The sequence below is a fragment of the Fusarium phalaenopsidis genome (genome assembly GCF_050370095.1).
Source record: "Fusarium phalaenopsidis strain FUZ10S chromosome Unknown contig_32286, whole genome shotgun sequence".
NCBI classification, from domain to species: Eukaryota; Fungi; Ascomycota; class Sordariomycetes; order Hypocreales; family Nectriaceae; genus Fusarium; species Fusarium phalaenopsidis.
Genome location: NW_028145413.1, coordinates 2982386 through 2995547, shown reverse-complemented (window position 1 = coordinate 2995547; position 13162 = coordinate 2982386). Strand labels below are relative to the sequence as shown.

The 13162-nt window shown below is 50.8% G+C and overlaps 5 protein-coding genes across 5 annotated transcripts; 2 read left to right on the top strand and 3 right to left on the bottom strand.

The window, feature by feature from the left end:
- Positions 1–346: 346 nt before the first annotated feature.
- On the top strand, positions 347–1449 carry LRP88_03215 (uncharacterized protein; the record flags this gene model as incomplete). Its single annotated transcript, XM_083239843.1, has 3 exons — positions 347–606; positions 658–1220; positions 1421–1449. The coding sequence occupies 3 exons, from the start codon at positions 347–349 to the stop codon at positions 1447–1449; spliced, it is 852 nt and encodes a 283-aa protein (XP_083104973.1).
- A 2007-nt stretch (positions 1450–3456) lies between these two features.
- On the bottom strand, positions 3457–4029 carry LRP88_03214 (RNA recognition motif domain-containing protein; the record flags this gene model as incomplete). The annotated part of the gene is made up of 2 exons (XM_083239842.1): positions 3457–3651; positions 3700–4029. 2 exons carry the CDS (start codon positions 4027–4029, stop codon positions 3457–3459), a joined length of 525 nt encoding a protein of 174 aa, XP_083104972.1.
- Positions 4030–6654: 2625 nt separating this feature from the next.
- Positions 6655–8118, bottom strand: LRP88_03213 (alpha/beta hydrolase family protein; the record flags this gene model as incomplete). Its single annotated transcript, XM_083239841.1, has 1 exon — positions 6655–8118. One exon carries the CDS (start codon positions 8116–8118, stop codon positions 6655–6657), a length of 1464 nt encoding a protein of 487 aa, XP_083104971.1.
- Positions 8119–9053: 935 nt separating this feature from the next.
- LRP88_03212 (Mss4-like protein) lies at positions 9054–9737 on the bottom strand (the record flags this gene model as incomplete). Its single annotated transcript, XM_083239840.1, has 1 exon — positions 9054–9737. The coding sequence occupies one exon, from the start codon at positions 9735–9737 to the stop codon at positions 9054–9056; it is 684 nt and encodes a 227-aa protein (XP_083104970.1).
- A 2144-nt stretch (positions 9738–11881) lies between these two features.
- On the top strand, positions 11882–12964 carry LRP88_03211 (heme-containing dehydratase protein; the record flags this gene model as incomplete). Its single annotated transcript, XM_083239839.1, has 1 exon — positions 11882–12964. The coding sequence occupies one exon, from the start codon at positions 11882–11884 to the stop codon at positions 12962–12964; it is 1083 nt and encodes a 360-aa protein (XP_083104969.1).
- Between the last annotated feature and the right edge of the window lie 198 nt (positions 12965–13162).

Genomic DNA, 13162 nt, shown 5'->3' with positions numbered 1-13162 from the left:
TAGAACACAGTTGTGATTTAAATGTATTGACTGAAGAATCCAACATGCAGTGGGAGTTAATGAGAATCCGGTCACTGATTCTTGGGTGTTGCAGCCTGCAATATGTCGCGTCTAGTTAACTTAGCCCGAGGCAGTAACAGTACCAATACTGATCAAGCAAGGGTTTTGTGAAAATATTAGGCACGAAATCTATTGGGTTCTTGCTTTCTGTCACCAGGTGGCCGTCACTGCCCGCCACTTGTAGTGCATCCCCCTTGAATACCAGCTCGAGATTGACACTCCCCCGTTTTCTTTTCTCTTCTGTTTGTGCTTCACCATTAACATCATGGAATCTGAGCCCCCAAAAATGGTCGCACAAAAGCGATCCGCAAGCCCCCTCGAGGGTGCTGTCCTCAAAAGCACCAAGAAGCCGTCAAGCCGCAACCCTGACTCTTTCGCTGGTCCTACCGAAGCGCCAGTAGATGTCCCCGTTAGGATCATTGTGTCTCTACGATCGGATTCTAAGGCGAAACGGAATGACCCCGAGTTCAACCAGTATCTCGACCGACGAGATGACCCGGCCGATGGTTCCGAAGACCAGCCCATTCAAGTGAACCCTGGTACCATGTGAGTCACCTCTCGCAGTATCTCTTGTGATGGTCTGACAGGCTATAACAGTGGAAATGAGGACACTGAGCTTGATGCAGAGACCAAGGCGCTATCCGACATGTGTGGTCTACCATTCCCCGATGACTTTTCCGATCTAAGGTGGCTTGAACGGATCGATGGCCTTGCATTTGTGAAAGGAAACTGGATCGGATATTGCGACGCCAAGTTGATCCGACAACTGCAAATCCACCATAAGTTTTGGGTAGCGATGGAAGAACCAACTCGACAAACTTCGGAACTCGCTTTCGAGCTGTTTGATCGGTATGGTCGCCTTCGCAAGGAGTTTCGAGAACACCCTGTCAACAAAGGCACGGGTGTTTGGGGAAGCGAACTCGATGGCGAAGATATTCTTCTCTTTGAGAACATTCGAATCGAGCCTGGGCATCGTCGCCAAAAGATGGGGACCAAGATTGTCAAGGCCGTTCTCAACAAGGCCCGGCGCAAGTCGACAAAGTTCTTTGCTCTGGCCAAGCCAGGATACCTCGTGGAAGAGATCGACATCGAGAATACCGAGCCAAGGCTGGTGACCACTGGGGCTGCTGAACAGTTCTTCCGTTCGATAGGCTTCAGGCGTGTCGGAACCTCCGGCTGGTTTGCATTCACGGATGACTCGAGTCATCCCTCAAAGCGTCTGGAGGTTTCAGATGATTGGAACCAACCTCGATTCACTCAAGTGCCACAATCAACAGTGGCAATCTTTTCCAGACTCGGGGGACCTGATATGGTTGACTCTGAATGTGTTCGACTACTGCAAGCCGACTTGCGACTTCAGGAGGAGAAAAACCCCAGGATCCTCCTTGACGAAACGGAAAACACGATTCTGCATCTTTTTGCCTTGCGGACCTGGCCCAAATCGATCGCATATGCTATCGACGAGTGGCCCCAGTTGAAGAATGTTCGAAATAGGGAGGGACGCACCCCCCTTGAAGCGCTACAAAGGTTGATAGAGACATCAAGAACAACTCGGACCGAGAAATTTAAGACACATGTGGTGTCTGACGATTTTAGAGGATTCAGTTCTGTGCAGATTGCATCGCTCGGTGCTTTGAAAGGCGTCAATATTTGTGACCTCGAAAGGGTCCCAAAGGACGTTATAGCGCGTGTTTTCACCACACCAAAGCAAGACTTCCAACGCATCCCCGGTGCAAGCGAGATTCAGCGGACGTTGAGATTGAAGTACGGATGTACTTGCGGACAATGCCTCGGTGGATTCCTGAGCCCGAGAATGCAGCAAGCTCTTCGACAACAGGGTCACTTGCAACTGGGGGCTCTCTGGGATCAGATTGACGACGGCCCTGCATGGCTTAAGTGGAACAGAACTGAGCTGAAACGAGTTTCATTCACAACCCAACATCTGATGGAGGACCACAAGAATCTCAGGGTGGGATTCGTCACGCTGAGCAAGCACTTCTCAACCTGCATCGAACGGAAGCGAGTTCCCGATGAGACGAACATACTTGAAATTTCTCAGGGGAGTGGCGAGTGGCCTCCAGTAACGCAACTTTATCTCAGATGTGGAGGGACAATTGCTGCAGCAGTAACCATGATCTTTCACAAGGTAAAGGATCGGAATTTATGGGCCACATCCAGCTCAAATCGTGGGGCGTCTTGGGTGCCTTGGGCGCAGCCGGATCCCATGCCAGGGATGGTCGAGTGTCGTAATGATTTGGAGTTTGGGTTTGTAACTGGAATGTGTGGATACGAGAGAAGCGAGGGGTGAGATGCTGATCGGTGTTGTTTGGTTGAAGTTGATCTCTAGTAGCTGAGTGATGCGAGTTGAAGTGGAGGTAGCCATGTACGACATGTGTGAGAGGCGTTGGAGGTGACAAGGTTGTCAGTGTGTCAAATGTATAAAAGTAATGTCAGGTTTTTACCGAGATGTGGCTTGAGCACAATGTCTATTGTTTGGGGATGTATTGATGTGTTATACGTTTACTAGTGACTCATGATAAAGGATATCTGTCGCTAAGAGTAGTGGTGCTGAGAAACCATAGTAGCAATTTGAATCCTATATACAGGCATCAAATTCCTTCCCCCAATAATACCAGGCCTCAGTGGGCCGTTATCTTGACGGATTATTAGGAGTACAAGGGGCAAGTTACTTTCTCTTATGTTTAAATAGCTAATGTAATGGAGGTTTCATTATATTATGGGAGAGACCGTCTTAAGTCAAAGTGCATGTGGTACATGAGACCGTATCCCAGGGGCCCAACTAAGCCAACGATAATATCCTTACTACCCTTCACCAAGAGTTGTTCTCAATCCAAGAGCACTAACCAGAAAGACTGCTCAAGAAAGCGGGCCAAGGTAGGAAGAGTAAAACCGTTGAACGGAAATCCTGCGTTGACTATTAGCTTATATGGCATAGTAGGTGCTTGTGATTAAACATACCCATACTAACCAGATCGAATACCATAGATGGAAAAGACTCAAGGCAACCAGTTGTTGCCGTTGACTTTGCGGGGAATTGACATGCCGACACCTTAAATGGTGGCAGTGTCTTCACCTGGTTCGGCGGTGGCGTGCGTTCTTGAGCGCGTTGAACAGAAGTAAATTTTTATTGATGTCCTCCTCTGTAGGTCGTGCCGCTTTGTGCCATTCCTCCTAGTCAATGGCCTCGTAACGGGGAAGCTCTTCCACAGTGATCTCTTGAACCTTCCTCTTCCAGGCTTCAACCTTTGTGGCTTTAATCCACGTCTTGGGGCCGGCATTGGCGTCAACTAGGGCGGGCGATGGAATCCTCGCGGAGCGGATGCGTTCGACACCATCCTTATCCTTCGCAAGAAAAGAGATGGGTCGACCCTAAGCCTATGACTCCTCTTCAAGCTGCTTAAACCTCTCGATGACGGCATTTCTAATCGACTCTAAGCTTCGTCCCTCGCCCCAGGTGTAGGCCTCATGGTATTGGCCTTCAGCCTCTGCAGTGTTGGCAGAAGGGGTAGAGGCCGTCGGTGCGGCGGGCATCGCTGAGGAAGCACATGACGTGGCATGTTGCTCATGTTTCTAAACAAATTAGGCGAATGTCCGGGAAAGCTCATGAGGAGTACATACATTATCTCTTCGAGGCAGGCGTGTAACGACTCGCTTCGACTTGAACTCGACGCCCTGGAGTCGAGCCATGGCGCAATCCCGCGTGGTGCTGCCAGGAAACTCGACGATGCAGTATCCCATGTGCTTGGTGGACAACTGGAAAAGGGGGTTCAAGTCATCCCAGTAGAAAATACAGTTGCTAAACCCATGTCGTCTCAGGAGATTCGTGACCTCTTCCTCGCCTGCGTGCGTGTCCAGTCCGAGTAGGTACAACAGCCTGTCTTCGAGGATGGCCTGCCGGAGGACATCTCTGTAGCCCCGATGGCGAGATATCTCTGCTCTTGGGAGCATGAGAGTGAGCGTGCGGCAAAGAATACTTACTGAGTGTGTGTTGATGCTGGAGGATGAATGTCGTGGTGAAGATGGCGAATGCACTGTTTATTTTCGTGTGTGCCTGGTGTTTGCTTGTTTTTGTTCAAGGTGGAATTCTACGCAAGCTTTGTTGATAAACAAACCCGTTTTAAAAGAACCCATACATCAGACCCGCTGACAGAAATGCCCGGGCAGTTTCTGTGAGAGTAGCCACATAGCTTGAGCAAACAATTTCTCCCCTACGTGTGAGATTGGTTAATCAGACCATTTTTGCACCCTTGGCTCCTGCAAGGTCTAGGTATTTAGGTGTCACATTGTATTAACATATGGCAAGCAATGTAAAAGACGTGGAGAAGGAACGGATGGGGGGCGATCAGGGGCAAGTTACTATCTTTATGCATGAAGAAAACAGTTCATCGGAAGTGATAATTTATCTGTATCTACTTCAGCAACGATCAATAACTCTTGCCTTGGCAAAGAACAAAGACCATTCATAACTCTTAATCACGAAAGTGGCTAAGTAACCGAGCAACGATATGCACAAAGCCAGATAACCCTTTGCCAAGGACTATTCTCAGTTTGAACTGATGGGTAAATACCAAGATAACGGCCGGCCACTGCCGATATTTGTAAAGGCGCTGGATGATTAGACAATCTGCCCTGGTGTCTGCGTGACTGGTGGCTGAACAGGCTCAGCTCCAACAGCTTTTCTATACTCTAGAGGAAGTCAATATTAGCAAATGCACTCGCGACCAGAGAACACACTTACCAGAGACCCCCCTTATACACTCTATGCATGTAGCTGCACACAGTACAAGCGCAACAATCTGCCCAAAACCCCAGTCGTTCTCAGAGTCTCCCTCGAGAAACCTCTCGTTGCCTTTTCTGATGGCGATGGCCATGTACAGGTGTAGCGGGTATTGTGCCATGGCCAAGGGCATGAGCGCCCAGACTCGATACTCGGCCCTGGGGTGAAGTAGGAGGTAAAGAAAAAAGAGGTAATAGTGGGAGACTATAATTATAGGATTCCAGCGGAAGGTCTGGGCAAAATCACCTCTAAACGGGGATGTGAGTCTGACGCATCTCAACAAGATATCTGATATGCGTGTGTATAACCGTGACGGATCCCACTGGAAAGGTTCCATTGACGAACCAGTCAAGTCATAGAAGTTAAGTCTGCTCTTGTAACAACTCACAAGCGCCATTATAGACCAGAAGCAGGTGACGCCCAGATATATCATGTCGCTCAGGGGTGCGTGCCATCGGGAGTTGCAATAAGCCTAGTATTGTAGCAGCGGCCGGGTAGTTTCTCGTTCCAGGCACTTAATTTTGTGCCAAATACGGCGGAAAATGATATGAAAATATTTGAATAAATGGCAAGAGCAAAAATCCTGGTCCTCTTGAGGCTGTCGGCATCGGCAGAGACGTTGATGAGGCTTGCGCAGGCCGAGATGCTACGTCGACTATCAGTTCAAGCAGCGAAACAGACGCTTGCAATGAAACATACGCAGTGAAGCTGGCAGTGTCGTATACTATGCGTAGATGATAGAGGCTTAGGGTTTCATGCTGAATGAGGGCGGCGATCAGCAAGCCCATTGCTGTGAGACATTAGCAACACCTCCAAATAACTGAAGATGGCGAAACTCACCGTTGATTACTTGGACGTCCCCAATAGTTGCAAGGATCTAGTCTATGCATTTCTTCTTCAAGAGAACGTGCTCCCCTCCCCTCCACATCAACCTGCCAACAGACGTCGTTGGAACTTGAGTGGTATCTTCATCTGCCTGACGCTGATCCAGGACTGTCAAGACGTTCTCAGAAGAGCGGCAGAGCCCAAAACTCGCGCGATAGATGTCAAGAATCTCGATAAAAACCGTCCAAAGAGTGTCCTCTTCCTGGTTGGTTGTTCGAGCAGCCAACTCGTCGGAGCCATTCTCAAATACTTGGTGGCCAAACTGATCCAGAGAGATGATGGCCGACCGCCATAGGAATAATGAGTAAAATGAAAGGAAAATAGAGAGACCTGCCTGAAATGCAAACGAAATTATGATCTGGCCACAGGTTACTTCTGCTCGGTTGAGGTTGGAATATTGATTATTGAGCACTTACCCCGAGTCCTGCGATATCGGCATTTGCGGGACCAACATTGCAAGCCATGGCGGACGATATCCCAGGTCGACTCGAGTCAAAATCCTTGAGATCAAGATGGGGCATCAAGTAGCTAAGTAATAAACAGCCCGTGATAAGACCACGGCGCCTTCGTGGGGCAGTGCGCCAGTGTATATGCAGCAGGCAACCAGCCATAGCTTGAATATTGTCCAATCAGGCTGCGTAGCGTTGCATCAGGCTGTCTTTTAATAACATTGGGCATAAATTTGAAGTGATCAAGCGAACAGCTAACCAACCGCTTTGTAATAGAACAGCTGGTGGAGCTGCGGTTGAAAAGAGTTCTTTAACCGAGCAGTACTAACTCGAACGTTGGACTAGCGGTGCAAAACCTTGTGAGTATAGCGACCAATCATCATCTAGTCTCACTATATAGCTTATAGACAAGGTGCATCTCTGCACGTAGATTCAAAGCCCATGATTACTATCCATTCGCGCTCAAACAGCAAGTGGAACCTGGTAGCTATACTGAGGCAATCCAGCCCACTGGGGGAACGACTTGACGGTGCTCTGATACTGCTCGATTGGCAAGAAACTCTCCAGATCGGTCCTAACACTTCCCTTCTTTGCAAGAGGCTTCCCCTCGAATCGCTCCTCGATCCATTTCAACCAGAGGTGTCGAGTTGCATCAAGGTCGGGAACGTGGCTCACACCTGAAGCGACAAGGAACTCGAGGTCATGGTCGGGATACAGCTTCCAGGTATCCTCGACAGTCTTGGCCGTGATGTTGTACAAGACATAGGCGTCTTCTACTCCCTGAAGCACAAGTAGAGGACCCTTAAAATCTTTGCGCCCAGCGTCGCCGAGCTTGGAAAAGGCATCGACGTACCAGGACTGGTCATAGTCGGACCTGAAAACAGTCTGGGTTGTGAGGAAGAGTTGCTGAAAGAATGCGACGCCACCTTGAACTTCTCTGGCCAGTTCTATCCGAGCGATGCCCAGGGGAGTCAACCAATCCTCGAGTTTGAAGTCGGGGAAGATGGAGTGAAGCATTTGGCCAACAGAGGGTAGTATAAAGGGGGAAGGACCGCCAAAGATAGCTGTAGTGGGACTTCCGGCAACAGCTCCTCTGTAACCCGGGGAGAGGTCTGCAAACTTATCCTTTTCGTTGGCAAGGGCCTCGGCGACGGCCCAAGCGACTCCACCGCCTTGACTGTGACCCATGATGATAAAGTCATGGCTCAGTTTATCGGGGAAAGCTTCCAATGCGGCGCGCAGGCCGTAGAGGGAATCGCGAGCTGTGGTGGGAGAGGCATGGTATTGGTGAGGGATCTCGCTACCGTCCCATGACTTGGAGATACCTAGGCCTGCGAAATCGGGGGCGAAGACAGCGTATCCAGCTTGAGCTAGGGTGAAAGGCGCCGAGTTGGCGTACCAGAGGCCACGGTCAGCGGAGGGTGCTTGGGAGGCAAAGAAACCCGACGTTCCGTGTGCCCAGATCACGACAGAAGCCTTCTTGCTCTTTCCGAATCTGCGAGGCGTATAAGGCCAGAGGATGAAGCCGGAAGCAGGAACGACTGTCCCGTTAAAGTTGGTCGTGGTGTAAATGATGCGCGAGAGTGCAGTGTTGGACGGGATCGAATAGGCGGTCGGGTCGGTGAAGGCCTGGATCTTGAGGATCTGACCAGGCTCCAGAGGACCAGTCTCGTTTTTCAGAGGAGGGAGGGTATAGAAGTCATCTTCTAGGGGTCCGCCAAAGGCCAGTTGGGATCTCTCAAAGTTGAGGACGTTCTGGGCGCTCTTGGCGAGGGCGTCACCGAGTTGGGCGGCCTTGATCTGGGCTGGGGTGAATTTGAAGGACGAGTTGAAGTCGGTTCTGAAGACTTCTGCAGGAGGGAGCTGAGCTGTAGCAAGTCCCGCTAGAAGGGAGAGAGAAACTGCGAAAGATGCTGGAGATCTCATCTTGGGCGGTTGAAATGGGTTGAGTGTTGTTGTCCATGTTGAGCCTCCTGGAGCAAGGCGCCATTTATATACACCACCACCAGCGCGCACATCATCCACCTCGCTTTCTAAGCTTGAATTAATCACACCGTTTCAATGAGCTGTTTACGCCCCGGAAAAGTCGAGTTTGCCGAGACGGTGGCATTTCCCAAGGATCGAATGCTCCGTGGCTCCACGGAGTTGAGCCAAAGTCCGTAATTCGCACGATCAACGGACGAAACTGCAATCCACGGACGGGTAATATGGGGCTTGTCAGTTACTTATGTAAGAATAAAGGATCTTTTGAGTGCTTACTTTGTTTGCCAAGTGAATTGCGTGTTTGCCGTAAGCGGTGGCTATTAGTTACCGCGCGGGTGATATAAACGGGACACCGGCAGGTAAAGCCCCCAACTGCAGTCAAAGGCTGTGACTGTTTGCGTAAGCGAATCCCCATAAAAAATAATAGTAAAAAGATACCGCAGCAAGAGACGGTACTAAAAGTTTCTTCATAATAGGATATACTTGTCTCTCAAAGTCACCTGGTGCACATTCCATTTTCGTATTGACCCGCGCGGTCGGGTGGAGGAGGTCATCACTTGCAGCGTCACTAACGAGAAAAGAATGTCAGGTATTCAAGAGGATAGAGACAGTGAATGCCCTCCATTGCCTCGACTTCAATTCATTCATTTATGGTGCTCACCATCCGTGGCAACCTTGCGTGTCAACTTCGCGCCCGACTCCTCGCGGTCATTCCTTTCTTTACCACTTGTCCCATGTCATATAACAGTCAACAACTCCGCTTACATTCGCCGCCTGGATCAGTCGACAACCTCGACACCACCTTACACGATCTCGAACCCAATACTTTTGTAACACAGTAGCACCCATATTGATGGGGACGCTCAAAGAAAAAGCCCTTAGATCTTGGCCTTCTGGGCGGTCCAGCTGGCGATAGCATCCATCAGAGGAGGCGACAGAGCGTCGTAGGTCTCGAGGCCGATTGACTTGAACTGAGCGCGCACGGCATCCATCTTGGAAGCGTCAAAGCCCTGCTCAATGATGGAAGAGACAAAGGCGGCGAATTGGGGCTCCTGCCAGCCCTTCTCGGACGACAGCTCAGTGTGGACAAAGTCGAGGCCCTTGAAAGGGTGGTCCTTCTCGATACGGCCGTACATATGGACGCCGCAGCTGCTGCAGGCGTGTCGCTGAATGGCAGCGCTCTCGTCGACGATGTAGAGCTTGTCAGCGTTGGCGGTGACGCTGACCTGGTCCTTGGGGATGACGCCAATGACGGAGAAGATGGCACCCTCGGGCTTCCAGCACTTGGAGCAGCCGCAGGCGTGGTTGTGGGCGACGTTGCCGGCGAGGGTCACCTCGACGGGGCTGGAAGAGCACTTGCAGCGGAGCTTGCCACCAGAGAAGCTGGCGCTGCCCTTGGTGATGCCGTTGTTGAGCGAAGGGTGGAGAGGGAGAGACATGGCTGCGGCTTTGGCTGAGGCTTTGCGGTAGACCTGGGTGACGACGGCGGCTGCTGAGACGAGGGCTGCTGCGATTGCGATGGGAGTCTTGTTCTTGGAGACGATGGATCGAGGAGTAGACATTTTGGAATTTCGGGGCTTGACGGTTCGCGAGTTTATATATACCTGCCTCGGATACCCACGAGGAGGACACTGCTACCAATTAAATAAGATTTGAGCCCGTTCTCTCGTCCCCCATCTCGCAGCAGCAGCATCGGCAGCGCAAGGGAGAATGGTTTCCGTGCCTATGCGGCGTCGTCCCCGCACGGCAATGTTTACTGCATGGAGCAGGAGTTGGCGTAAGCGTAAGCGCAGGAGAGAGCCATCCCCGAGATGCCGAGATATCACCATCTGCCGTTCCGTTGGGCTTTGTTTTGCGGGGAAGCCGGGGTAGGAGTCACACCGGAGGTCGGCCACGGCTACCGACACCGACTCCGTGCCCACTTTACGCCATTTGCAGGTAAAATGACACGGAGATTAAGGGAGGCATAGAGAGATAGCAAGACTATACAATTATTAGCAAGATAAGAAAGAATTGATTCTTCATCGTGAAGCTGGATATGATACATGGCATCTCATTTCATGACTCTCCCGTGTTAGTCCGACTCCCGATCGGCACCCCGGCCGCAGAATTGAGGGGTACAGGAGCGCATACGCATACGCACACAGTGACTGCAACCCAAAAGATACTTATCCAGTAATTCAAACTTGGAGACGGCGCAAGTACTCCGTATCGTCGTCCCCTTATCATCTGATCGGATCAAATATGGGGGTGCGCCGGAGGCTGGGCAACACATCCCGGAACCCGTTCCGATGACGCGCCAGAGAAGCCTCTCAAACCTGCAGAAGAGATAGGGGCAGCGTTTGCTTCTCTCGACGCTATTACAAGGTTATAATTGCGCCATTGATTGGAGTACATGACGGCTAGAAGCCCACTGCTCTCAGAATATGTACCTTTCTCGGAAGAGAAAAGGAGGCACCTCGGTAGATTGCTCGTCTCGGCGAAAAATAAAACTGTGTCGAGCGTGGGCCCGAAGACGCGGCCGCTTGCGCTTGGCTGCCGGCTCCTCCGCTCGGGAATTCCAAGAAATGAGGGGGGAAAAGGAGGCGTTGCACTTGATGAATCCGAGGATGGACATGATTGTCGGCAGTGTATATTGAATGGTCGATGGCGTGCCATGTGGTGTTTGGGTGACATCCGACCGCCCTGAGTCTGACTCGTCATGCGAGAGACGAGGCATTGTCGATTTCCCCGCTTCGTCGGATGAAGGGGTCTATGGACGGGTAGCTGCTGAGCGCGATGCCGACATCATGATGGTTAATTGAAGTAATGAAGAGACTCAGTGTCTCTGACAGCCTCGATGGGCGACCGTTTGGGCCGTTGGATCGATTGACGATGCTGTGTCGTCTATTTAAGCTTGTTTCTCTTCCTACCTTGATGGAGTCGAGATGGATGGCAGGAGATTAGTAATCCTCTTTACCATCAAGGTTCTCAAGCTCTTTTGACTATATAACTATCAATATCTCCCCGAAATGTTCATTGCCGAGTCGTGGATGCCTCATCTGCGCTGGTGCTCTTCCGTCTCGGTGAATTGAGGACATGCCGCCGGCTTGGTGGGCTCCATCCCGGTCGGTTCTACCCTGGACTGAAGAGGGGAAAAGAGACGATGTGTGGTGAACTTCACTGGCTGCTATGATTTTCTGAATCAAATCATAGCATAAACTGTGAAGTCGATGGCTGATTTCTCCTCTAGTAGATCCACGACGATGTGGGTTAATCGATACTCTGAGTCTTGACTATCGCCCACACGATGCCCAACCAGAGAATCCCTTCCGACACTCCTAGGAAACATACACAGGTTTTGGAATGTCGGAAAATCATGAAACAATACTTCGAGTTGCCCAGACTCTTTCACCAGATCATCCCGCCTATTATGTCACTGGTTTGAATATTTGAACTGGGGCAAATTATCACAGCAATAAGAAAAGGCAACTCGAAAGCCAAAGCTGGAATAGGCACATGCGAGTCTCCACGTGCGCATCGATTGGGCCACTTGGTCCGCATTGATTCCAAAGCAGATCGACCTATCAGACCACGGGGTTCAAAAGTGACCCCGAGTATCCGTACTTACATCACCTTCCACTTACATAGACACACCACAGACGACTTAAGGGAGAGAAGAATCTCGAACGAGCATCTATCACCATTCCAGCAACGTTTACCAGCCATGTCTTGCCCAGCTCGCATTTATCCCCTCCGCAAACCCAAGAACCATCGACTCCCGATTCCGAGATGGAGGCTGGCCTTGCCGAGAGATACCACGCACATTTATACGGCTTATATCGGCATTCAGAAACACTCAAGTGACCAAGCAACAACCGATGCTCAAAAAGAAGCCACATCTGCGATTCAAGCCTGGCTCAAAGGTCATCATGGACCCTCGGCATTCGAATCGTTCACCGTGATAGATGGTAGCGACGTGGAGGAAACATCGATATGGGTCAGCTACTGGCTTGAAGAATCAAAGTATAATCTCAGCATCGAGAAACTCTCGCTTCCTTCAATCTACTTGAGTCTGTCAACGCCAGGCCGCGCTTCGATTGGCATCTGGCGTGAGGCTTTTACAACCGAGGTTCCCAGGCTAGAGACCAACTACTCCGGCCTTGACTATCTTCCTGGCTTGGCAAGACTCCCAGGTACTAGCTTTCCCGAACATGAATTCTCAGCATATTGGGGAGCTGCAAGAGATCGCATTCCATCCTCTGCCTACGACCTGTTTCCTCAATCGGCCGACACAGTACCTCCGACAACAGTGCCTCGTGGAATCGGACAGTATCTGACGGGCACAAATACCGAAAATATTGCGCATATTCGATCCGGCCAGTTTTGGGAGAACTGCGGCCAGGAAGAAGCAGATGCCTACGACAGAAAGCTCGAGCCCACACTGCGATCGGGACTTGAGTACCTGTGGGAGAACTCTCCAGACACTGGCGCTCTGGGGCTGCGATATCTCAGGAATCATGATATTAATTCACCAGATGGTCGTCCACGGAAGGAAACCTGCGGTGCCGGGTTCTTTACGAGCTTGGAAACACTCGAGACGTGGGCCAAGTCTCATCGTTCGCATCTCGCCATCTATCGTGGTGCAATGGCGCATTACAAGGCTTTTGGGGATAGGAGGAAGATGAGAACTTGGCATGAAGTATCTGTGCTGAGGGGAGGAGATGCCAAGTTTGAGTACCTGAACTGCGTGTCCAAGACGGGAGTTATTCGAGGGATTCCACTCACGGTCGAGAATATTGAAATGTGAGGGGAGATTTGTGTTGCTTCAGAAAGAGACCGTTCCTTCCGTTCCTGCCGTTCTTCCCGCTCACTTATCCTTTGCTACACCTCAAGTTGCATATGTCGGTCCCAGAACAAGCACCGACTGACAATCGCCCTTGGACCGAAACCCCGCTCGCAATAGAAGACACATCAGAGAGCAGGCAACTCGACCCAGTGCCTTCTA